At 48.2% G+C, this 23,813-nt stretch overlaps 1 protein-coding gene across 1 annotated transcript; it reads left to right on the forward strand.

Annotated features, from left to right (window-relative positions):
* Nucleotides 1-13,962: 13,962 nt before the first annotated feature.
* On the forward strand, nucleotides 13,963-19,366 carry LOC149329530 (uncharacterized). Its single transcript, XM_089560291.1, has 2 exons — nucleotides 13,963-14,686; nucleotides 17,529-19,366. The coding sequence occupies exons 1-2, from the start codon at nucleotides 14,399-14,401 to the stop codon at nucleotides 18,642-18,644; spliced, it is 1,404 nt and encodes a 467-aa protein (XP_089416417.1). The 5' UTR covers nucleotides 13,963-14,398; the 3' UTR covers nucleotides 18,645-19,366.
* Nucleotides 19,367-23,813: the final 4,447 nt, after the last annotated feature.

Consider the following 23,813-nt stretch of genomic DNA (forward strand, 5'->3'; position numbering starts at 1 on the left):
AAGAAATAGGCCTCCACGTTCACAAAGGAGACGTTTATTCACGTCGTCCTTCAGCAGTACACACACACTCAATCGTCACCCCGTCCCGGGGCGCTCGAGGAGCAAGGCTCCGCTGCGCGCACGAAGCGACTCGAGTAATGCGCGCCGCTAGCATGCCGCTGCAGGAGAATGTCCCCGCGGCAGTGCTGTGATCTCCCTCTCGTGTCAACCGTTGGGCCGGTTGCGAGAGAGAGTGGGCAATCAACGCAAGGTACGCCTGTCGGAGGTCGCTGGGCCCCGCTGGACAGGCTCGGGCCGCTGCAGGTCAGAGGACACGTGCGGGCGAGCTCGAGTATATACACTGGTCCGAGCGGCAAAGGCCGGCAGGGACAAACAGTAACGTACGCACCTTACGCTGTCTCGGAGGGATCTCTCTCTCTCTGGGCCCCGCTCGGACGGTGGCGCGGTACGCGGCCGCCCAAAACGGGTCCCGAATTCCCGCCAAAAGGCGCCAATGGCAAAGGCCCTTGGGGAGCCGGGGCGGAGCTGTGGCTAAATGACAGTGAGTAGTCACCCAGCCGCCTCTCCACCGCCTGAGGCGGGAGCAAGGGAAAGAGAAGAAACAACGCGGGAGGCCGGCACAGCCGCGCAAAGGCGACGGCGGAAAGCCAGGATTCCCACAAACTCTACAAACTGAGTATGACTTAACTTTCGGGGTCACTGGTTATCACGTGTACTAAATATAATGTCATTAGAGCCACTGATTCCCATTCTGAAAAATTTTCGTTTTCAGAGCTCAAGATCTTTTCATTAAAAAAAGACTCATTATGTAGTGGTTAATTATTTCTACTGCATAACTACTGGTTAATGGTTTACAGGAGTTTAACGTCCCAGAGCGACTCAGGTTATGAGGGGCGCCTTGGTCCCTGACGGGCTGATCCAAACATACGTCCTGTCCCTTCTTAATAAATATTTTCACCACCACCCCCCACAGACACGCGCTTCTTCTGTTCAGTTGCCGTGGCATCCGCCAACGCGGAGGGAGTCACTTTAGTCTGAGGACGGTGGCCGGCGCACAGCCTGTAGGAAAAATTTAAACTCTACAAACTGAGTATGACTTAACTTTCGGGGTCACTGGTTATCATGTGTACTATATATAATGTCAGTGGAGCCACTGATTCCCATTCTGAAAAATTTTCGTTTTCATAGCTCAAGATCTTTTCATTAAAAAAAAAGACCCATTATGTAGTTGGTTTGGTTTGGTTTATTGAGGTTTAACGTCCCGAAGCAACTCAGGCTATGAGGGACGCCGTAGTGAAGGGCTCCGGAAATTTCGACCACCTGGGGTTCTTTAACGTGCACTGACATCGCACAGCACACGGGCCTCTAGAATTTCGCCTTCATCGAAATTCAGCCGCCGCGACCGGGATCGAACCCGCGTCTTTCGGGTCAGCAGCCGAGCGCCGTAACCACTTAATTATTTCTACTGCATAACTAGAGGTTAATGGTTTACAGGAGTTTAACGTCCCAAAGCGATTGCGGTTATGATTGGCGCCGTAGTGAAGGGCTCCGGAAATTTCGACGACCACCGGGGATCTTTAACGTGCTCTTATATCGTGCAGTACACGGGCCTCTAGAATTTCGCCTCCATCGAAATACGACTGCCGCGGCCGGGATCGAACCCGCGTCTGTTGGGCCTGCAACCGAGCGCAACAACCACTGAGAAGCCGCGGCGGGCTGCATAACTAGAGGAACGATGCAAACAGAGGCCTGGGAGTACGAATACTAGCAAGCTCTATAGCTTCATTTCCTAGTTGTTGCATGGACCCTATTTATTTTTAGTGGTTCATGCAGCCTTCTTAGTGTTCTTTACCGATATGTAGCGCATTCTAGAGTCAGAACAGTTCTTCCCATGTAATTACATTGCAACGACTCCCAAAGCAGCAAATTGTCCCGAAATTTCTTTCCTACTCGCAGGCGCTTTCAGGGAGAACAAGTATTTCTTTCCGACTCTGCGCTGATTCCTGCTGAATTTCGGTAGTGCTTAAAGGCAGACAAATCTCGAAGTACAGCAAACGATTTAGCTGTGTGTTAAGGTTGCGATAAGGATAACTGCGTCCAATATTTGCTTTTCTGAAAATCGATTCTATTGTTCTTTCTTAAGATGCTGATAACTATCGGCGGCAAAAGACGATAACTCGTTTCAAAAATACAACAATCCCCCCCCCCCCCCCCCCGTAGACTCCTGTCTTTAAGGCCGAAACGGACATAGTTACTGCCTCTTGCTGTATGTTAAGGGCGCAATAAGGACAACTGCGTCCAGTACTTTCTTTTCTGAAAATCTATTGTATTGCTTTTTCTAAAGATGCTGATCGCTTTGGGCGGCAAAAGGCGCATTTTTTCCTTAGATGACCGATTTTAAAGATAGACCAATCTTACCCCGTCCCCCTGATTAGACTACTGCCTTCAATGCTGAAAGGGACGCAGTAACTTCCTCTTAGAAGTGAACATTGCTGCATCTCAAAGAACCAGCCCACAAAAACTGGCTCAGTATCACTGCTGTTTGCTTCCGTAAACGCCAAGCGGTTACGGTTTATATTTTCTTTAGGAGCATTTCATAAATACTCAGTGCAATTTGTTGTTTATTTGTAACCAAAGCGAATAACATGCTTAAATGCCCACAAGAATGATGTATCAATTGAATGGCGTTAAGGGTCCAGTCCGACAGAAAAGACGGCATCGCCGTCGGCGTTGTTTACCGTAAGAAAAAAAATTCGGGTGGGAGTAACACCTGGAAAAGTTAAGATAAATAGAAACTTTGGTTATATGAGTTTTGGTGGGAATCGAACCCAAGAATTTTGGATTGCGCAAAAGGCACGCATTCCGTAGACCACGAAAGCTTTATTTCTTTATTGTCAAATCAGGAAACTTACAAAAAAAACGCTATACTTAAGACCCTTTGGACATAAAGCGTCGTTAGTTAAAACCGGATAAAGGCGAACCTAGTCAATGCGTAGCGATTTTTGTCATAGTGAGGTGCCGTAGAAACATGTACTGGTGCGTACATGATTATTTATGAGTATGGTAATTAGAAATCAGATCATTGAATAAGCTGTGCGAGCGGGAACCGATAACGGTATGGCGTTCAGCTCTGGAAGGCGAAGCTTCAGCCTGCCCCACGTCTTTTTGCCGCCATCAAACACACCCCATGCACTGATAGCATGGGCTGCTGGTGGCGTCTGAAGGACTCTGCCTGACCTAAGGGTGGCTACAGTGACGGAGGAATGGGGCGTTTCCACCGTCTCTTTGTCACTCCGCTTTCGCTTTCTGTTTTCAGTATGACGAAGATGACGTTTAAAATGGCAGGACGTATTGTCGCGATCACAGTTTTACGGGACGGGGGAAATCGTGGAAAAAATATCTTCAGCACCATCGAATGCCCACGTTCAATCTTTCTTCCCTACCGGCATAGCGTAGAAAAACTTTATTGAGTTCAGATCAAGTTCCAGGAGGGCAAGCTTGCCCTCCCGTCCTTGTCAGACGGCCGAGACTCCTTGGGACTTGGAGGCTTCGAGGTCTTGTCTGATGATGGTCTTCTGCTCTCCCAGGTCCCGGATGCGTGGAAAAACCTCCCATTACTCCCTAATGCGCACTAAGTGGTCGATAGGGCGCATGCCCACGTCATACGATCTACGGTCGCCCACTCTCCACAGGCCCTACTTTTGCCGTCGCTTAAGTCCAGGAGGAACCTACGCAGTGCGGCTGTGTTCGGAAAGGTGCCCACCTGCATCTGCCTCTATACTGCTTCCTCTCTCTTGCTGATCTTCCTGTGAGGTTCTGGATATTCCCGTCTGCTAAGTCTGTAGAACTGTGTGGTATTTCGAGAAGAGTAGAGCCGCTCGTTTTCTTCGCGGTACCCCAATGTTACTTTTCGCGCGCCAGACATATATTGCAGTCGACGCCAGGCGCTGGTGCGAAATCCAGCTAGCGCTCTTTTTTTTAAATTCATTTTCAGTATGAGCGACATTCCCGAAAGAGGGCAGCGTGTGGAGCCTTCACCCTCCAGAAGCACCCCCTCCACTCACCCTCTAACTTCTGCCCTTCATAAGTGCATCCGATGGCTCGACCCCCCCCCCCCCCCCCTCCTCCAGCCAGAAGACCACACACCGACCAACCTACACTTTACAGGAGTATCAGCAATCATCCATCATCCCATGTCCCTCTTCAGAAGACCCGCCCACATCCTTAAAAAAGAGGCTGCCCACCAGTTGAGTTTCCCCTTTACGTGGAGATGTGGGGAAACGATGATGAACTGATGGTTCGGAGTCGCAAGCAGTCACGTTACTCGACAGCTGGACAAGAAGGTTAACTATTTATTTACACATGAATAAACGAAAAGAAACAAGCGAGGAGAAAACTATTTACAACATGTCTGAACCGTTGATTACACGAAATCAGCCCCACTTCACCGGGAGCGCTCCATTTTAAACCTTCTGTATCCGCCCTTGGAGGGGACAACAACCAATCAAATACTGGGGAAAGCATGCGAGCCAATCAAATACCTAGGAAAGAAGTTTCGAGCACGCACACAAAAAACACTCAACTCGCCGCGTTCCGAACCTCTGCCTTCCTCTTCGTTTCCCCTCCCGCACACGTGCACACGGGATGAACGTATGCTACGGGAACAATCACCGCCGAAGATTCTTTATTATAAGAAAAAGGAAAAGCTGTCGCTGAGGGGTCCAGCGTCCAGCGGCAACAAACACGAGAACGAGCGTTCTGGCGACGGCGCCGCCAGCAACAACAGAACAGCCACCGACGAGCGTCGCGCCGTGCGTCCGCGATGCGTCCGTCGTGCGTTCGCGGTTCCATGCACTGTGCTGGAGGCTGGATGGCACCGCAGAAAGTTCAGCGAACTTAACACCTCCCACCCAAGAATGTCACACGGACACTCGTTGTCAGTGGGACATTAAAGCTCAACCACGGTGTCCGACAACAAAACTACACACGCACATGTACTACGACAGCTGTCCAATCGGTCCACCTACACGCACACATGCGCGCACACAGCGGTTATTTGATCCCGCACACACAAGGCTGGAAACCAATCTGCACATTCCAGAATCCACCATGTCCGATCGGTGCCCCAAACTGGCAGAAGTAACTTCTAGCCGCCTACATCTCGAAACAAAACTTTTCTTTTGCACTTTGTCCAGAAGATTGGACCAAAATTCCAAATTATCCCAAACAACGCCGGTTGCAAAGGCTGCCGCCACTATCAGGTCTACCTCGTCACTTTCCTTGAGACAGAGCTCACTGACTGCCTACGCGCAACGAGGATTGTTGCTGCTATTGCGTCGGCGTTCGCCTCTTTGAACTTCACGTTAGGGTGACGCCTGGATGGATGGATGGATGGAAAACTATTGAGCAAGTGAGTTTGGACCGTACAAGGTCTCAGGGCCACCGCACAGCCCTCACATTACGCGCATGTGTCCAGGCCACGTAGGGCCATGGCACTGGCACCCCGGTTCACACAGCGAAGTTGCGCGTCCGGGTCCTGCGATGCAAGGAGGGCCTCCCATTCCTCCCATGTACCGATGGCGGGCTGTCCCTGCGGGGGAGAATCGGCAGGGCAGCCGAAGAGGATGTGGTCTAGGGTGGCGTGCGGTTCTCCGCAGAGAGTGCACTCGGGGGAAACATGGCGGAAGTGGGATAGAAGCTGAGGGGTAGGAAGAGTTCGGGTCTGGAGTCGCCTCCAGAGGATTTGTTGGGAGTGGGATAGGCGGGGGTGGGGAGGGGGATAGAGTCGACGGGCAAGGCGTGCTTGTTGAGTTAGTTCTGAGAACGTGTGTGCCCGCTCCCTCGAGAAATCCCGGCTGGGGTCGCCATTTGCCCGACAAATAAGTCCTCGGGCTATGTTATCGGCGGCCTCATTTCCGGGATTGCCAGAGTGAGCCGGCACCCACACGAGCTCAATACGCCTATCGGGATTTAGGGTGCACATTCTCAATATCTGCCACGCAGGGGGATGGACGCGTCCGCGGGCGAAGTTAAGAATGGCTGTTTTGGAATCGCTTAGTATATAAGCCGCATTCGTTTGGGCAATGGCTATTGCTATAGCTGCTTCCTCTGCTTCTTCCGGGGTACAAGGTGGGTCTATGAAATGGGTAAATGGGGGGGCTGCTGGATGATAAGCCACAGCTACTGAACGGTCTGTACCACACGCGGCGTCCACCCAGCGCACATCCTCTAAAGTGCCATATTCTTTATGGAGAGCTTTGGCTCGCGCGACTCGGCGGGATTGGTGGTATTCAGGGTGGACATTCTTAGGAAGGGGTTTCAGAATAAGCGCGGAGTGTATGGCGCGAGGGAGAGAGATGAAGTCTGTCGTGTGTGCCGGTATGCGAATTCCCAGAGAATCCAGTATATATCGTCCAGTTTCCGTGCCAGCCAGACGAAGGTACTGTGTGTAGCGATGTGCATCTATAAGTTCTTGTATAGTGTTGTGCATTCCTAATTTTAAGAGTCTGTCCGTGCTAGTGCTCTTTGGTAGGTTTAGCGCTGCTTTGGTAGCCATGCGGATAAGAGCATTGATCTTGTCTTTATCCGAACAGGAGAGGTTTAGGTAAGGAGTGGCGTAAAGAATGCGGCTAAGCACAAACGCATGCAGTACCTTGAGATTATCTGCTTCATCTAGACCGGCTCGTGAATGTGAAACCCTTCTAAGAAGATGGATGACGGAGTAGGTGGACTGTTTTAGTGCTTTCAGTGTAAGGTTGTTTTTCCCCGTGTCCTGTAAATGCAGGCCAAGAATGCGGAGGGTAGTCATCGGCGACCTCACGTGCTGTTTTACATTGCGTTTCGGGTAGCGCTAGCTATTTGTAGAGTTGCCCGCCAACGTTCCCTTCAAAGAAAAGCATGCCTTCATTCTTCCTCTTTTCAGGATTTCCTTCTTCGGCATCGGACGCGGCCTCATCGTTTCTTGTTAGCTCACAATCTGCTGCAAAAACTTTTGCACCTACCGAATTGGCCTCAAGCTCTACCGGCGTCTCAGCTTTGTCTAGAATTTTGAAATGCTCTTCGTAATCAGCTCTCTCATTTTCTTCATGTAGCCGCTCTCTTTCTGTCTGCACTAACAGCGAGTGCGTCTCAGGTGTAACCAACTTCACTACACCATCAGCTACATCTGCTGCCACTGCACATGTTGTGAGAACCGTCTGGCTAACCACCTCATCTTCGGCAGCTAGCTTACCTCCGCCTGCAATGAGTGTTCCCGCTATTGGTGCCTGCTCTACCTCTTTGTCGAGCGTTACTGCGGCCTCGGAGTTAGCGCCAACCTGCTCTGGCAGGCAGTGCTTCACAGGCGTGACTAACGCTCCTATGCCTTCAGCCATCTCTCCTGGCACAGCACACACGGTTGGGCCCTGCTGACTAACCGCTGCAGCGTTCACAGCTATAGCCATTGGCACAAACGTCAGATCAGCTTCTGCTACCTGGAGAGACGCACCTTCCCACTTAGTTTTATCAGAGCCCTCACCCCTGGAAAGTGACTGAATAATTTCTCCTTTAAGCTCTTTCTCAGTCCCTGAATCCACGCAGGCTTCGGGACACTGATCTTCGGTATGCAAGTCGCCGCATGCCTGATCTTCCGTGTTGTCTGGTTGACTGATCTTATTAAAGGTCGTCTCCAATTCTGAACACAGCTTATCTGGCTCCCGCATCTCCACATGGGCTGCTAGTTTGCCCACATCTCTCCTCAAAGCGGAAATATTTTGTTCTCGTTTCGAGTTCGGACACTGAATCATTAAATGCCCATATTTCATGCAGTGAAAATATTGAACTGCCGCAAATAGGATTTCGCTATCAGCTTTCGTTCCCTGGTTCAATTTCAACTGCATCTGCGCAAGCTTTGCCTTTTCTAGCTGAAGTAAAAGTTCAAGTTCTCAATTTCAAGCAGCTTTTCTGCCTCCCCAACCTCCAAGCATCGCATCATGCCCTCCCGATCATACCGTGAGGCAGCAATCTCCAATTTACGTGCTATCGTTTCTAGTACGTAAACGCAACATCGACAGGGTGAATTCGGAGAAAGCAGAAAGGTCCCCTACCTCACTGGTTGCTCTCCACTGCCACGGTGATCTTGCCCTTACAAAAATGCTTCTTGAGACAGTGTTGAAGTTCTCATGAGCAGACTCAACACGCCATGTTGAATTTTTGTTGTGACCAGAATGGGCTAGTGTTGGTGAATGATTGAGGCCGAGTTGAAACTCATTGGAAAAGTGGCCACTGTGCTAGAGTTGAGCATTCTCAATGAAATTTCTGCTTTGCGTTCATGTTGAATTCATGTTGGAATTACGGGAGTGAATCAACACGCCATTCTGAATCTTGGCTGGGGTAAAAAAGCAAAAAAATCTTGGGAATACATTCGTATTGCGCCAGATGGACCGACTACCAATGCAATTTTCGGCGGTATATTCGTATTTATTGCTGCAATTTCTCGTTACCGTGAAGCCGTCATCCCCTGTGTCCTAGTGCTCCACACATACGCACGAACACGTATGTATATCAATATATATATATATACATACATACACCTTAGCCCTACACATCCATCAGATAAAGAGCATGGGACAGTACTGCACACGAGGCTATAGAAAAAACTGACAGAGTTCATCTTACGATCACAAGTGTTGTTGTTGTTGTTGTTGTGACTGAGAGAAGGATGAAAAGGAAATTGCACGGGCCTGCTACTGGCTCTAGCCAAGCCACCACCGCTGCCACGTGCAGATAGAGGAGAGGTAAGAGATCAGAGGAAAGAGAAAAAGGCAAGAAAAGACGCGCGTCGCAGCAACAACTGCGTCCGCCGGAGCGGACGCTGCTGAAAAAATCAGATAAGCGGCCGAAGCCGCGCTCGCCGAAGCGAGAACAGATACTCCACACGATCACAAGTGCAACCTCGGCTTCGCCCTTATATAGTCCTACTCAGGGGTGTCCGGACCTGCGCAGGTTGTAGACTGCCGATCAGCAAAGTTATGTCAGTTACTACTATTCATATTTATTTATTTTATGTGTAGTAGAAGTAATGAAGTTCATATGCAACGGTCTATTATTTGACGACCTTGATTCATTCATAAACAACTTAAATAAAGCATAAATAAGCGCCCTTTTTTATGAGAGCAGATAGGAATCATCCAAAGTAGGTATGCCTGAATGAGCATATTGCACTTTTTTCTATGCAAGAAAATGACTGAGCGGTTTATGAGAGTTAACGGGTGCTGCGTGCGTTCTTAATATGTGTAATGTGATCAGGTTCAGTTTACACGATGCCTGTCGAAATGATTTCATTTAGTTAGGCATAGAAACGGCTGCCTTGAGATGATTCAGCTTAAGTTCAACAGAAATTGCTCAACAGTAAATCTCTTGACTACGCTCAACAAAAATTCCGTGTAGCAGGTGTTGAGTAGGCTCAACATACATTGAGTTCATGTGGGCTTCCAGTTGATTCAGCAGGAGCTCAACAAGGCGTCAACTGAAGCTCAAAAGTCATTTTTGTAAGGGTGTCGTCCTGAGTGACAACAGCAGGCTCCTTGATGCGGACGAGTTGAGCCCTGGCTCCCTCAGAAACTCGCCGACTCGACTTGCTGCACTTTGTCGCCTGGTTCTTGCGCCGAACCTTTCGATGTGGACGCCTGGTTCCTTTCAGCAGCTTGCTGTCTCGAACCCTTGAAGACTTGCCTTCGCCCAGCTCCTTCAGCTCCTCGCTGACTTGAGCTTCCGGCGTCCTCTCGAACTCGACATGCGTTCTTGAAGCGTCTCGACGTCTGTTCCACAACGCAGCTTCACGTTTCCTCCTTTAGGACGTGCTACTCTGTAGCTTGTCCACCGACTTGTTCTTCTCACCTTCCGTCCAATGCCTCGAGTAGAAAGACATTGCGGTCCTATGCCGACTGCGCCAGTTGAGTTTCCCCTTTACGTGGAGACGTGGTGAAACGATGGTGATGATTTGATGGTTCGGAGTCGCAAAAAGTCACGTTACTCGACGGCTGAACAAGGTTAACTATTTAAGTACACATGAATAAACGAGAAGAAGCAAGCAAGGAGAAAACTATTTACGCCATGACTGAAACGTTGATCACACGAAATCAGCCTCTCTTAACCGGGAGCGTTCCCTTTTAAGCCTTCTGTCTCCGCCCTTGGCGGGGACAGCAACCAATAATAAACAGGCGACACTTTTCCCCAATCGACGCCCAGGGAAAGGACAACAAAGCCTCCGTCAGCCAATCAAATACCTAGAAAAAGGTGAGGTTCCGAGCATCGGACGCTCACAGACCCATCGGCGCCGCATCGCGCACCGATCGTCCACCGTACACCCGCGTCCTCACAGCAATCCGCAGGGACGCGAGAAGGTTAAAAAAAACATCCATTGGAAACAAACACGACGACCGCAGGTGTTTAAACCTGAACTGTAGAACGCTTCGTGCTAGAAAGTATCTGTGGTGGGGAGGCAAACCGGAGAGAGAACAAGCGTTCTAGCGACGGCGCCGCCAGCAACAACAGAGCAGCCACCGACACGCGTCGCGCCATGCGTCCGTGGTGCGTCCGTTGTGCGTCCGCGGTTCCATGCACTGTGCTGGAGGCTGGATGGCACCGCAGAAAGTTCAGCGAACTTAACACCACCCGACCACGTTGCCCTCCTGAAGCTCTACCCCGTACTTACCTTTTCACATCCCTCCCAAACACAGGACTTTTCATCTACCCACCTGCGTCCCTAAAAGTACTACTCATCAGCCATCCACACACCTCGCCCCTAAAAACGCACTCCCCCCCCCCCCCGCCCCCTTGCTAAGTGGCTGGTAACCCACCAATAGCAGACCAACTCGCTCACCTCTCTTCATTTGGTTAAAGGGCCACTGACCACCCTCTGGTTGAAAATATTTTCTATACCTCTGGTAGCGAGGCATCGTCCTCGGAATGCGGGGCCGCAAATATTTTTTGAAAAGACTCATTAGTAGCCTAGTTACAGCCATCGCAATCTAGCTACTTCGCCACGGTACGCTCCTTCGGTTCCCTCCCGGACATTTTTCCCTTTCGTGCCTCGTCGAGTAGGCTCCGCAAGGGAAATAAGGCCTTTCTCCACTGGTGTTAGCGGGAGACCGGATGTATGGTGGAATTCGTCGCATGTCTACTTGACGGCTGCGCCTTGAAAAGAATTCTTTTCTTGCTTTGTGCTATCCGGTTTTTTTTTTACTTGGGGGAGGGGGGGGGGGCTCAGAAAGCCCTCTCTAATTTGCTCCTTGGGGACTCTTCTCGCGGTGTTTCGTCACTCTTTTGTTTTTCTTTGTCCTTCCTCGCCCCAGTTTACTTCCTTGCCCCAGCCTCCTTCAGCCGCGGTTAAGAAGGCTGTTCATTGCCTGAAGCAGCCTTGTACCATGGACGTAGTCGTCCGGAGTGAAGTTTTTTATGCAAGCACTATATTTGTGACCGTTGTGTCTGGAAGGAAGATGCGTTGGGGTCAGTCACGACTCAAGGCATAATATTCTGGAAATCTGTGCCAGATCGTGGTTCGACTCCAGTCGCTGCGTGCACATGCAGCGACGAAACAGTGTGGTTACATTTTCTCCGCACAATGAACGATCGAGAGACGCGATCAGCTCGACCACCTCAACATGCTAGCGACGGCATCTTTTGATATATCTGTTCGGTGTTTTTCACTGACGGAGTTAGCGAGACTCTTTTTCGTGCACGTTTTTTACTTATTTTTTGGTGAGGCCTCCCCACCGTTTCAGGACCGGAGGGGCGGGAGTCGCTTACGTTCGAAATGCACGGCGAAGCGCAGACCAAGGAACCGTCCTCCGACATTTCTTGGAAACGCACGTTTGCACTGCTCCGTGTGTGTTGCTGTGTTCTATGTGTTTGTGTCTTTCCACTGCTCCTAAGTTCCTGCCTTTCAACGAAGCCAAGGAAAACTAGGACAGTGGCAAGGTAGATTAGATGGACGAGCGAGAAGCAGTTGTGTGCGGACCGGTCGAGTGCGCCAGCGAAGGTGAAGCCTCTACGACACGCGACACGGTACACGCACAGAACACCCTGAGGCATACATGAACTGGCACGAGTAACTAAAAACCCCGGTTTGGGGTAAGGGGGGAGGGGTGGTGCGGGCGGGGCGGGCTTTTATGCGTGTGCGAAAAAAGAAGGCGCTACGGAAAGCGTGCGCGCAACGAGTAGACGACACGGTGAACCGGCTAAGTCTACCCTTTACTAGTCTTTCAGAACGACGCATCACTAGAATGCCTTTTCCGAAGGTTTCCCAGAAGATATTAGCTGGAAGGCTCGAGAGCAACGTAGAGAATGAGGAGGTTGGTCTCTTGAAGGGAAGAGCGTACGGGCTTCGATTTGTATTTTTACTGCTTTTCAGGGAGCGCATGGCTCTGGTATTTGGTAGAGCTAATCTTCCATGCTTCAAAATGCTTTGAGCTTGTTTATCTGAATTGTGCAGACCTCTAGTCAGTGGTGCTTTAACTGTGGGTAACTAGACACTTGAAGTTCTCCCTATGTCATCCATACAAGACCGCAAACTAGGAAAGGTTTGCCGAAGCTGACTTCGAGGTCAGTAAGCATTTTGCCCTCGGCAATGGTGTTGTAATAAACGGCTTTGGTGCTTCCAAACGTGGCATCAAGCTTAAGATGCAAACTGGAAGAAATGAAGTGCTATTAAAAGGTAAGGTACTATTATGTTACCCCTATAATGCAGCCGCATCGATGCGAGACAGCACTGACCGACAAGCAGCGCGCATGCGCAGAAATCCGTTCGTCGGCCTGCTGCCTCCGAGCAGCGGCTACGTGCTCCGCAGCCGACGCGCGCGGTGCATTCTGGGTTCGCTGCTTCGACGCGCCCGGCGCAGAATGGGAACACGTTCCATTTCGACGCCAGCACCGTGAGAGCGCGCCGAAGCCTCCGAACACGTCGGTGGACCAGCGGCGTCGGACTATAGAGGGTCTCGCTTTTGACAGCTTGACGTGGCAGTTCCGCGCAATTTACGTCGGAGTATAACAGTGCCTAATAGGGACAGAAGTAAATGAAGAAATGAAATGTTGTCTCCTTGTCTTTTGCGCTGTTTCCTTCACTTGACTTCATGCACCAGCACGACCGCCAAAAAGCCGTATTCAATTTTAACGCATGTAAGAATCCCAATATAAGTAGCGGGATATGCTTCGACTTGATTTTCTGCTCTTCGTGTACGAAGCGGCTGGTGTTCTGCTGCTGTACCCGTACCGACTGCCCGTAGCCTGCTGGGTAGTTGCGAAAATAAAAATTACGCTACAAAATGAACCCTTCATTAATTTCTTCACGTTGTATTTCGGGATGAGAATTTGCCGGAGGCGTTTCAGCGAACGCGAACATTCATGCCAGAGGAAACTTCAAATCTTCATCGTGTTACACACAGTACCTAATTTTCACGCCAATCCGCAGTTTCTCAATGTGGTCAGTTCAGTCATGAAACTTCCAGCACGGGAGCCTTTTTATCGCGTTGTGTAGGCCTGGCTGCAAGTAATTTGAGGCTTCGAGCGTTTAACAGTTTCACAAAGAACATACAGTTTCACAAGGAACAAACAATTCGTGCAAAACTCTTTATTTCTAAAATACCAGCACAATGCTTCAACGATTTCGTCAAAAGTTTTGGGGGAATCCATCAAGGTGAAGTAGATTAGTAAGAAGGGAGTAATTACTCACAGATGTCCAGCCAAGCGCAGCCATACGGCTAACAAGAAAAGCTGCATAGCTTTCTAAGAAACTTCGTAGTTAAAGAAAAATAAATAAATAAATCCTGAAGGATATATCAGCCATGAAGTCCTAAACCGATTCTGTCGGTTTTTTATTCGTGCGTTGGTGTAGGGCACTACGAGACGCCGATCATAACACTTGTTTTTCAGCGCAAAGCGGGATAGTTTTGCAAGGAATGTTTGAGCTTTCGCTGGAGTCGAAACTTTGGCACGGACGGGCTGCAACCCGCGAATCTCGAACGCACGCACCTCGGCGGAGAAGTTTTAACAGTGAAACATTACCATTCGATGTTACAATGACATACCCACTCAACACCTGGAGCGATTCACATCGAGTACCTCATTTTCTAATGTGCTGGGAAATTTAATTTCGGCCATTAGCCACGGAACAGAAATCATTATTCGCTCGAACCCTTCCGAAAGAAAGACCCCTGGTTTAAAGCTACGTAAAGAAGAGCTTGTGAATGCAGCTCGAAAGATAACGGCAGCCAAACGGGCGCAGCAGACAATACTTTTCGCGAGAGGCAGCGGATGCCGCTCTGATAGTCGCCCTGACGACAAAACGAGATAAGAGCCCGCACGGCGAGGGCGGAAAACTGCACTTTTTCAGGCGGCGGCGAGCGAGCGCACGTGAAGAGTGATGCCTCCTGCCGCTACCCAATATACGCTCGTCGGCTTCAGCCCGGACCTCGACTGGAGGCCTCTGAGTTTCGTGAAGACCATTCCGACGAACAGGGTGTGCAGTGCTTGCGGACTGGTGCGCAAGAGGACCGCACTGCTGTCCTGCATGCACGTGCTGTGCGACTCGTGCTACGAACAATGCGCCCAGGAAAAGATGCACGTCTGTCCGCTGGACGGCCACGAGTGGCACGACGAAGACGAAGTCGAGTGGAGGGACCTTCCTCCAGATCAGCTGCTGAGGCGAGAGGTTAGTCACTCAACTACCGCCCTTCTCTTTGTCTTGTACTATCGTCGCTGATTCTTTTTGGCAAGAAAAAATTCTTATAACGTTTGCAAAAGAAGTTGCAGTGCCACACGCGGCACAAGAAATGGACAGAGGGACCCACTCGCTTTTACTCCTTACCAAAAAGTTTCACTCCATTGTTGTACAGTTCTGTATTGCCGTATGCCATGGTAGCGCGTTCTTTTGTGTGTTATTTTGTTCTCTACTGTCGTACCCCTTGAACTGCACTAAGTGCCTTCCCTAACTCACGATGTCACATTAAAATATATCCGTGCATTGAATAGAAACTAGCCCCCGACAGGAAGGTTTGCGGTGTCAAACTCGCTCACCATGGGATGAACTAAGTGTATCCTAACCTTAGTACAGTCCGCACCAGGAAACCGTCTGGAAATCTTCACCACGGAGAAAGTGATCGTGGTCTTTAATTCGGTGTAGTGCTTCCCCAAGTTCATCCTTGTTTTTTACTTTCATGCAAAACAGCCTAATTCTTTGCACACTTTGCCTTCGTTTTATTCTTTCTACAAGGTCTGTTTTTCGTTCAGTGCGTTGTGTTTTTTCCTTCTTTGCTGTTTGCGAGGACTGCATGTTGCGAAAAAAGATATACTGCAACATCATGCAATAGGCAAGTGGCGCGTGTGCTTTCACTCTCCGACGACGGCACCAATAGTGGCGGGGGTTATGCGTGCATGTGGGAAGAGCCGGGGAGAAGGGGTTCTCTAAAGTGCAGACAAGGGCAGGCAAGGCTCCTCAAAGCAACAGCATTCATCGCTCCGCCAAATCGCGTTGATTTTGCCGCTGTGTGCGGTGATAAGGCGCTGATGAACTGGCTGTTCGACAGAACCCGATACTAATACAAATTTTTGGCTGGCCTTACATGGCGCTGTGAAAATGCTTGAATGAGTGCTGTTCTCATTTCTCGAATATTCGGAATGGTGGATACAGATGGCGTAGTAACGTAGCCGCACTATGGAGCCACGGAGATTACTCGGAAGCCTCGAAGCTTTGAAAGAAAGGACACGTATTTCTGCATTATTGAAGGATCTCTCAGGCATGGACGGAGTTCCCTCTTAATACTCTCGCATTCTATCTGGCTCTCCGAATCTGTGAGTAAACAAGACTGTGGGAAAAAACAAATATTTAGCAGTTAAAGATGATCGTCGGGCGTAGTGTTTTATCGTATGTCATGGTATTCTGTATTGCGCCAAAATAGAAAAAAAGCGATTGTTAATTTACCTTCTTATCCGCGAAGTTCCGACAGGTACCCAAACAGCACAGCTGATAGACCGAATATAATTGACAAAGGTCGATCCTACAATGGACCAGAATGACACCATTCATTTGAAACATTGGGCCGATTGATTGTGCTGCTTGGGTGCAGTGTTATGCGGTACGTTAATGACAGTGACAGCTCGCTAATCTGAACAATTGTAATGCTATATGAGGCGAAATATACCGTGGACAACCAGCGCTGTCAGTCAGGTGCGCTCATGACTAAAAAAAAAAGACCTCTATTTTTGCTTTTTCACGAGGAAGAGAGGCTTCCGTTTTTTTCATCTTCTTGCTGTCGTGGTCCACCGCAGTACGGTAGTGTATGCAGTAGACTGCGCCTTTTTGGTAAGAAATCAAAGCGACTCGCTAAGCGTGTCGCCGCTACTGTCGTAAGCGTGGTTTTGCTCATTGAACACTTGTCTTTTTACAGCAACTGCCCTTGCAGCGGAACAGTTTCCCCAACAGTGGTAATTGTTTCGGTCCTAAGCGAAGGCATATAACGAGCCGCGATATTTTTGCTTATGATTTAAAACCCGTATCTAACGCCAGGTTGCTCGAAGACTTAGCATTATTTAATGCTTCAAAAGACGAAACTCGTTTCCTTTCCCGTTTAATGCATCAAATTCAAATTCAAAGTTATTTAGCATCAACAATGATGTTACAAAACGCGTGATGCTACGGGGTGCTAGCAATAAGCCTGTAACGGCTTGACAAAGGCCAGCACCCCGTTCACAGAGCAATACAGAGTATTCCGTTACCAACAATTAATACATATAGCGTGCAGAGTGAATCTCAAAGTTTATTTTTCTGAACAGTAGCATGCAAACCCTTGTTCTTCATCGTTTGCTAATAATTATGAACTGATGTCTGATGATCCAGTACTGTAGTAGGTTTATGTAGAATAAACTACAATCACGCGTTCTTTCATGCGGTAGGAATCTTATCATCTTGTCGTTGAGTTTCTCAGACCACAGTTTCAAGAGTCGCAGCAGTTTTACAATGTTTTCGTCTCCGTCTACCACCTCTTCAACGTCTGCTACCCAGATTAACTGGAGAGCACGATATCCTATGATCCTACCTTGTCTGAACGAGGCCATATATGCAGCATGCGCGCAATTAAACATGGGTGCTGTTTAGTGTCATTCTCTGCTGCTGCTTACTGCAATGTACGTCTGTACGTACTAGGTAGGCATTCGGTCCAAAATGAAGGCACATGGGGATACCTAAAATCGTGGCACCGGTTACAGGAAGGTGTAAATATTATAGTAATTTAAATTTAGTTCGTGCATTACACTGCTATGAATCAGAGTGAGGTTAGCGCGGAAGTGAAAATGGAACAGTGTCTTTGCACTTCATTTGTGGCAGATATAAAGTTGCAGGTTTTCATCAGCAAATCTATAACATCCTACGGCCCCTGTGCTCAACCAAGTGCTGACGTGAATTCACAGCAGAATTAACTTAAAAACAAAAGTTAAAAAAAATCAATCGTTGCAGAGGTAATTGTGATTTCAATGAATATACTCTTTTTGTCTTGCAGGTCAAGTGCTGGAATGCAGAACGGGGTTGCCAGCATGTGGCGGCTGCTTCCATGATCGCCCACCATTTCCAGCGGGAATGTGTGCACCATTCCACTTGCTGCCCAAAGTGCTCGATCGAAGTCCTCTGTAGCGAAGTGTGTGCGCACCTCAGATCGGGAACTTGCGGCTCGTTGACTAACGCCTCGCTGGAATCCCAAAGCGATTGCGAGCCCAAGGATGGAAATGCGTCTTTTGCTACTTTCAGCCAAGCATTTGAAACGAAGGCGGAAGAAATCATGGGCTGTCTGGAAAGGATCGCTGCTGATAATAGCACACACGGTGACAGGTTGAATGAAATGTCTCATGATATCAACACATTCAAGGAAGCTTTAAGGCAAGAAGTGGCAGCTGCTGTACGAACTCCTCAGAACTTAAAGGAAACCTTGCGCGAAATCTTGGCCTCAAACGCGGAAATCAAAGAATGTTTGACCACACGCAGCGACGCCGTAAACAATCTTTCCGCAGGGGTGAACCGATTAGAAAAACAACTGACAGATCAGTTGGGTAATATGAAAACGCAAACTGCAGGAAGCATTTCGCAAATCACAGCTGCCCTGGAGCAAGCCAGAACAGAAGGGAGGGAGAATGGTGAGAAAACGTTGGAGCGCATCACAAAAGTGCATACACTGGCTCAGCTGCAAGCAACTCGGTGCGAGTTTTTTGTACAAGGTGTAAAATGCCTCGAAGAGAAAGCGCTGAAGGAGGGCGCTGCTAGCTATGGCAGCGAACGCGTGTGCCTGCGTGGTTTTTGCATATCATCCGGCCTAAGTTTCCGGAAAAGAGGCGACTCGGTTAGTGTGCATCCTCGCATCCACTTGTACAAAGGCGACCTGGACGATGTTGTTCTGTGGCCATTCGAACAAAGGATCAAGCTGAGCGTCGTGCACCCTCAAGATGGCGCCGAACGGGAGGTCGAGGGTAAAACAAGACGATCTTCTAAGCATTGCCAAAAGCCCGAAACTTCAAGCAATGGAGGTTTTTTTTTGCCGGCGTTGTCGTTTGTCCTAGCGGATCTCCTGAATGACGGCTTTGTTGAGGACGACAAGCTTCGTGTCAAGTTGGAGCTCCTGCCTTGAGTGTGTCTTCTATTTTCACAGAGACAAGGAAGTGGCGCATGTACACGCCTGGAATAAACCTTTTTTTTCTTGATATTAAAACCAGATAGTAGCAATAGTAGCCGAGCGCGCAACCTCCAGTGCTCTTAATCAACCGCTCTGGACCACGGCGGATAAAAATGTAGTGAAGTTTATAACTCACCTACCGAAAATTAGCTGAATCTGCAACGTTTCCAATTATATTTATGAGAAATATATAAGCATAAATAAGATAGGCGCAGTTCTCGTGACAAATTATTTTCAGGTTTTCAAGGAGGAATTATATTTCATCGCCACTCCACGTGCCAACAGTGAATTGAATGACGCCGTTGGAAGTGTGAAACGATCGTAAGCCAGCAATAGTATTCAGAGACCACAATAAGGGAAAATAAGACTGATATTTTCCTATTTTAGTTACACAGGCGGAGTGAAATATGAAGCCTTTGAGGCTTCATATTTCAGCACGTTCAATGTATGTACTGGATTCTTCTGCAGAACAAGAAGACAGAGGGTTCAGTAGTTCGAAAATGCATCAACACGTTAGCCAGTCTTTCGAAGACGAAGGTTAGAGGCAACCACTTGCAACACTTCAGAATCGGCTGCAATTTTCGCTGCTCCTTGCCTGAGGCGTGCGTTGCAGTGAAGAACGAGCAGGGAGTAGAGGCGGATTTCGGCACTAGCACTCAACTTCAACGTTGGTCAAATGTTTAGGGGAATCCCCCAAGGTGGAGTAGATTTGTTATAAGGGAGTAATTGCTCATTGGCATCGACCCGAGCGCAGCCATACAGCTACAAAGGAAAGCTATACAGCTTTCTCAGAAACTTCGTAGTTAAAGAAAAATTCCTCCTGGTCCGGGGTTCGAACCCGGGACCACCGCTTCACCGGAGCAGTCGCTCTACCAATTGAGCTAACCGGGACGGCAAGCTTATGGTAGGGCGAGAGCGAATTGATCAGTAACTCGAAGTGGGAACAGTGTTGGTCAAATGTTTAGGGGAATCCCCCAAGGTGGAGTAGATTTGTAATAAGGGAGTAATTACTCATTGGCATCCACCCGAGCTCGCACCAAATCCACTGTTCCCACTTCGAGTTATTGATCAATTCGCTCTCGCCCTACCATAAGCTTGCCGTCCCGGTTAGCTCAGTTGGTAGAGCGACTGCTCCGGTGTGGCGGTGGTTCCGGGTTCGAACCCCGGACCAGGACGAACTTTTCTTTAACTACGAAGTTTCTGAGAAAGCTGTAAAGCTTTCCTTTGTAGCCGTATGGCTGCGCTTGGGTGGATGCCAATGAGTAATTACTCCCTTATTACTCAACTTCAACATTACTTTTTGACTAAAACAAAGACTAGTGTTCAAGTTTGTGTTTTTGCCTGCTAGAATCCGCTGCATTTTATATCTTTGCTACAGTCCCCACTGTATGCCGTTTGCGGCTAAGTATACGGCTAGAAGGATATTTAGAGTAGTTTAGAATTTTCTTTTTTGCGTAAATTCTCTTCGTTTAGTCCTGTATATTTGATCACTCTTTTGACCTTCTGGAGAGCTTGGACAAGTAGATATAACTAATACAGTAAGAAAAAATATATATCGAAAAAAATCAATCCCTGAGAAGTTGTACTTTTTTCTGAATTTTTTATTCATATCCGAATGCGCGGATTTGGTGCGAGCTTGTGATCTTTGGGAGTAGAAATGTCGTTCACTTAGCTGGAAAAGCTTAAGTGAAATACGTAAAACAATTGATTTCCATAACTTAATTTCTTGCCCAATCGTTTGCTTATTATGACGGTGATGGCGAGAAAATATTTTTGTCTTCGAAAACAAGCAAATTGACCCGATTGTCGCGATGGGCCTTGATATTTTTAACAGAAGTCTGAGGTGGTTTAGTGCAGAGTCAGGGCCACCCGACCTCCTTGTGGAGAGTCGCAGCTACGAACGGAACGTGACGGCATGCACTAGAGTCCTGTTCTTACGTGCTCGAGGGTAGAACAGTCGATGCCTAAATGCGTCCAATTTTTGCTGGTAGCGTCCACTACACAGCGAGGATGTACTGCGTGGCAAAAAAACAAACAAGCGAGAACCTTTGTTTCACGCCTCCGGTAACCGTGCGTGAGAGAAACGCTTATCGGGTGAGAGAGGCTAATGGGTTTGGAAACCATTGCATAAAGTTCTTTATTTGGCACAGCATGAATGAATGTGGGCTTGCGATGGTCTTCCTGTCGAATGGCAACTCCCCAGACGCTCGCTTTTTGTGCTTGGTTGCTGTGGCGTCCGCCCACGAGGGGGGAGCCACTTATTTTGAGGATGGCTGCGGGTGCAAAGACCCTAGGAAAAATCTGAATGATAAAAACTGAGTACGCCTTACCTTTTGGGGTCACAAGTTATGACGTGTTACTGAATGTAATGTCAGTGGAAGCATTGATTCACCTTCGAGCGAAACTTTCCTGTCCAGAGCTTTAAAAGATTTTTGACTTAGAGAAATACCAATCATGTAGTGTATAAGAAATTTCTACTGCTTAACTACAGGTATGAGGCAGACAAAAGACTGAAAGTGCGCCTACTAACAAGCGGTGCAACTTAATTTCCTAGGTGTTGTATGGGCTCCCCTTATTTTTAGGTTTTCATTTTGTTTTCTCAGTGTTGTTATCGATATTTAGTGCATTCTAGCGTCAGAACAGTTCTTCTCAAGTAATAATACAGCAACGACTCCAAAAGCAGCAAATCGTTTCGAAATTTCTTTCCTATATGCAGGCGCTTTCTGGGAGACCAAATATTTCTTTCGGGCTGTGCGTTAATTCCTGGCGAATTTTGACAGCCTTTAGAAACAACGAAGATACCGAAGTTAACCTATTCTCTCAGTTTCGAGAACGTTGAGCTTTAAAGATGACTGCTAACCTTCGAGATAAGCTGTCTACAACATCTGCGTCGATATCAAATAATGTAGGAACAGTCATTCTCGAGAAATTCGGTGGCCTCTGTCGTGACAAGCTAAAAAGGCGCACGCAGCCCGCTTCGTGCAATGAAAACATAAACTTTACAAGGGTTTGCGGCAATATGAAACACTCTTCTGCAGAGTTATAATAAACAAAAGCAATCCTAAACGTGTTGTTACGCTGCTTAGGTGTTCCAGAAAAAAACGCCTCTGGAAAAGGTCCCCAGAAAGAAAAACAACCCCAGAAAAAAAAACGTCTCCAGTAGCAAAGTTGAAAAAAAAAAGGTATCTAAGCGGGTGCCATCAAACGACTCATGATACGGCAGCACAACTTGCTTGCAGTTGCTAGCCGAGAGTAGCAGATGGTTTACGGACGGGAACTTCCATCTCGCACCCCAGGGATTCCTACAGCTACTACGAACGAAAACCACGCAAAGGACGATACACAGGGAAGAAGTAGACAGGACGAGCTCGGACTTGCAACTGTTTATTGAAACACATCTTCCTTCCATCACCAACCCTACGCATGCGCAACAAGCAATCTCTATCTAATCGAGTTCAGGAACTTCAGTTCCTTCTTGTACAGATGGACCGAAGCCTCGCTTACACACTTATCGGGCCCATATCTATCAATCTGCCAGGCTTCGATGACCTCACGTGTTTTCTGGTCTTTGGCCCTTCCGATTATCTTTGTACGGTCGAAGAGTGGCGTGCATTTTTTTTTACACGAAAGGAAGTGTTTTGGCAAATGCATGCCGCTGTGAGAGCCCAACGAATTTTTATGATCTTGTAGGCGCTTACTAATGCAGCGTCCCGTTTGTCCGACGTAAACTGAGCCGCAACTAAGCGGGATTTCATACACTACTGCCATTCTACAGGACACAAACTTGATTTTGTGGTTAACACCACAGTCTGATTTTGTTCTTGATTCATTGTTAGTTAGCCCGCACAAACGGGACAGCTTACAAGGCGCCGAAATGAAGATTTCCACACCGAATTTCCTTGCCACTCTCTTCAGGCCATGCGAGGTCTCATGTACATAGGGCAGTACTTCAAACTTCCGCTCTCACGAATGCCAGGTTCTCGAGCACTAGAAGTTGGGACGAGGGTTTTCAACAGAGACCCGGCAGCGGCCTGCAGAAGCGACAAGGGAAACCCTGCAGAACTTAGGCGTACAACTTGAGCGGAAAAGCTCAGTGAAATCTTGTGAAAACAAGACTTAAATAATGATGACCTCAAGCAGGATGAAGCAATTCCTCTCTTAATAAGCTTCGAGTGACAGGAGTCATAGGGTAAAAGGGCCTTTTTTTGTTCTAGGCATGTACATCCAACACAAGTGGTCCGGTTCACTGAAAAACAATCTCAAGTCCAAGAACTGTAAGCAAGAGTTCTCAGGCAATTCTACAGTAAAATTCAAACTGCAAGCCTTGGATTTAAAAGACGTTAAAACTTCATTAGTGACCTCTTGTGGGTTGTCATTGGGATTCATTTTTAAGAGTATTATTTAAGAGTGATGGAAGGAAGATGTGTTTCAATAAACAGTTGCAAGTCCGCGCTCGTCCTGTCTACTTCTTCCCTGTGTATCGTCCTTTGCGTGGTTTTCGTTCTTAGTTCATGGATTACCAACTAGCCCCCCATCGTACACTCGTACAGCTACGCCTTATTCTTGTACCATTTGGCGAGGATGTTGTGTCCGTTGCTTGCGCCTCCAAGGCAAGGGAAGATCAAGAACCCTACAAAGAGCTGTATAGGTCACTTCGAGATCAGTGAACTCTGGTTGGATTGGCTGTGTACCCGGATCTCGTTGTGTACGACTTTGAAAGGGTAACCATGAACGCACTCCAGGGAGTCTTTGGAGAAGGCGTTACCATAAAGGCAGGCTTCTATCATCGGTGCCGGAGCACCCGGCGAAAAATTCTAGAGCTTGGTTTGGTGAACCTTTACAGGCAAGGAAAAGAGTTTCGTACTTTCATGGCAATGCTGGACGCTTTTGCTTTCGAGCCTCTTGATGACATAGAAAATGGAATGAGTGTCCGCCGCGGTGGCTCAGTGCTTATGGTGCTCGGCTGTGGCGGTCGAATTTAGATGGAGGCAAAATTCTAGAGGCCCTTGTTCTATGCGGTGCCAGTGCAAGTTAAGGAACCCCTGATGGTCAAAATTTCTGGGGCCCTTCACTACGGCGTCTCTCAGCCTGAGTCGCTTTGCGACGTTAAACCACAGACATAAA

Source organism: Amblyomma mixtum, chromosome 9 (genome assembly GCF_055824585.1).
Source record: "Amblyomma mixtum isolate Tamu chromosome 9, ASM5582458v1, whole genome shotgun sequence".
Taxonomy (NCBI): domain Eukaryota; kingdom Metazoa; phylum Arthropoda; class Arachnida; order Ixodida; family Ixodidae; genus Amblyomma; species Amblyomma mixtum.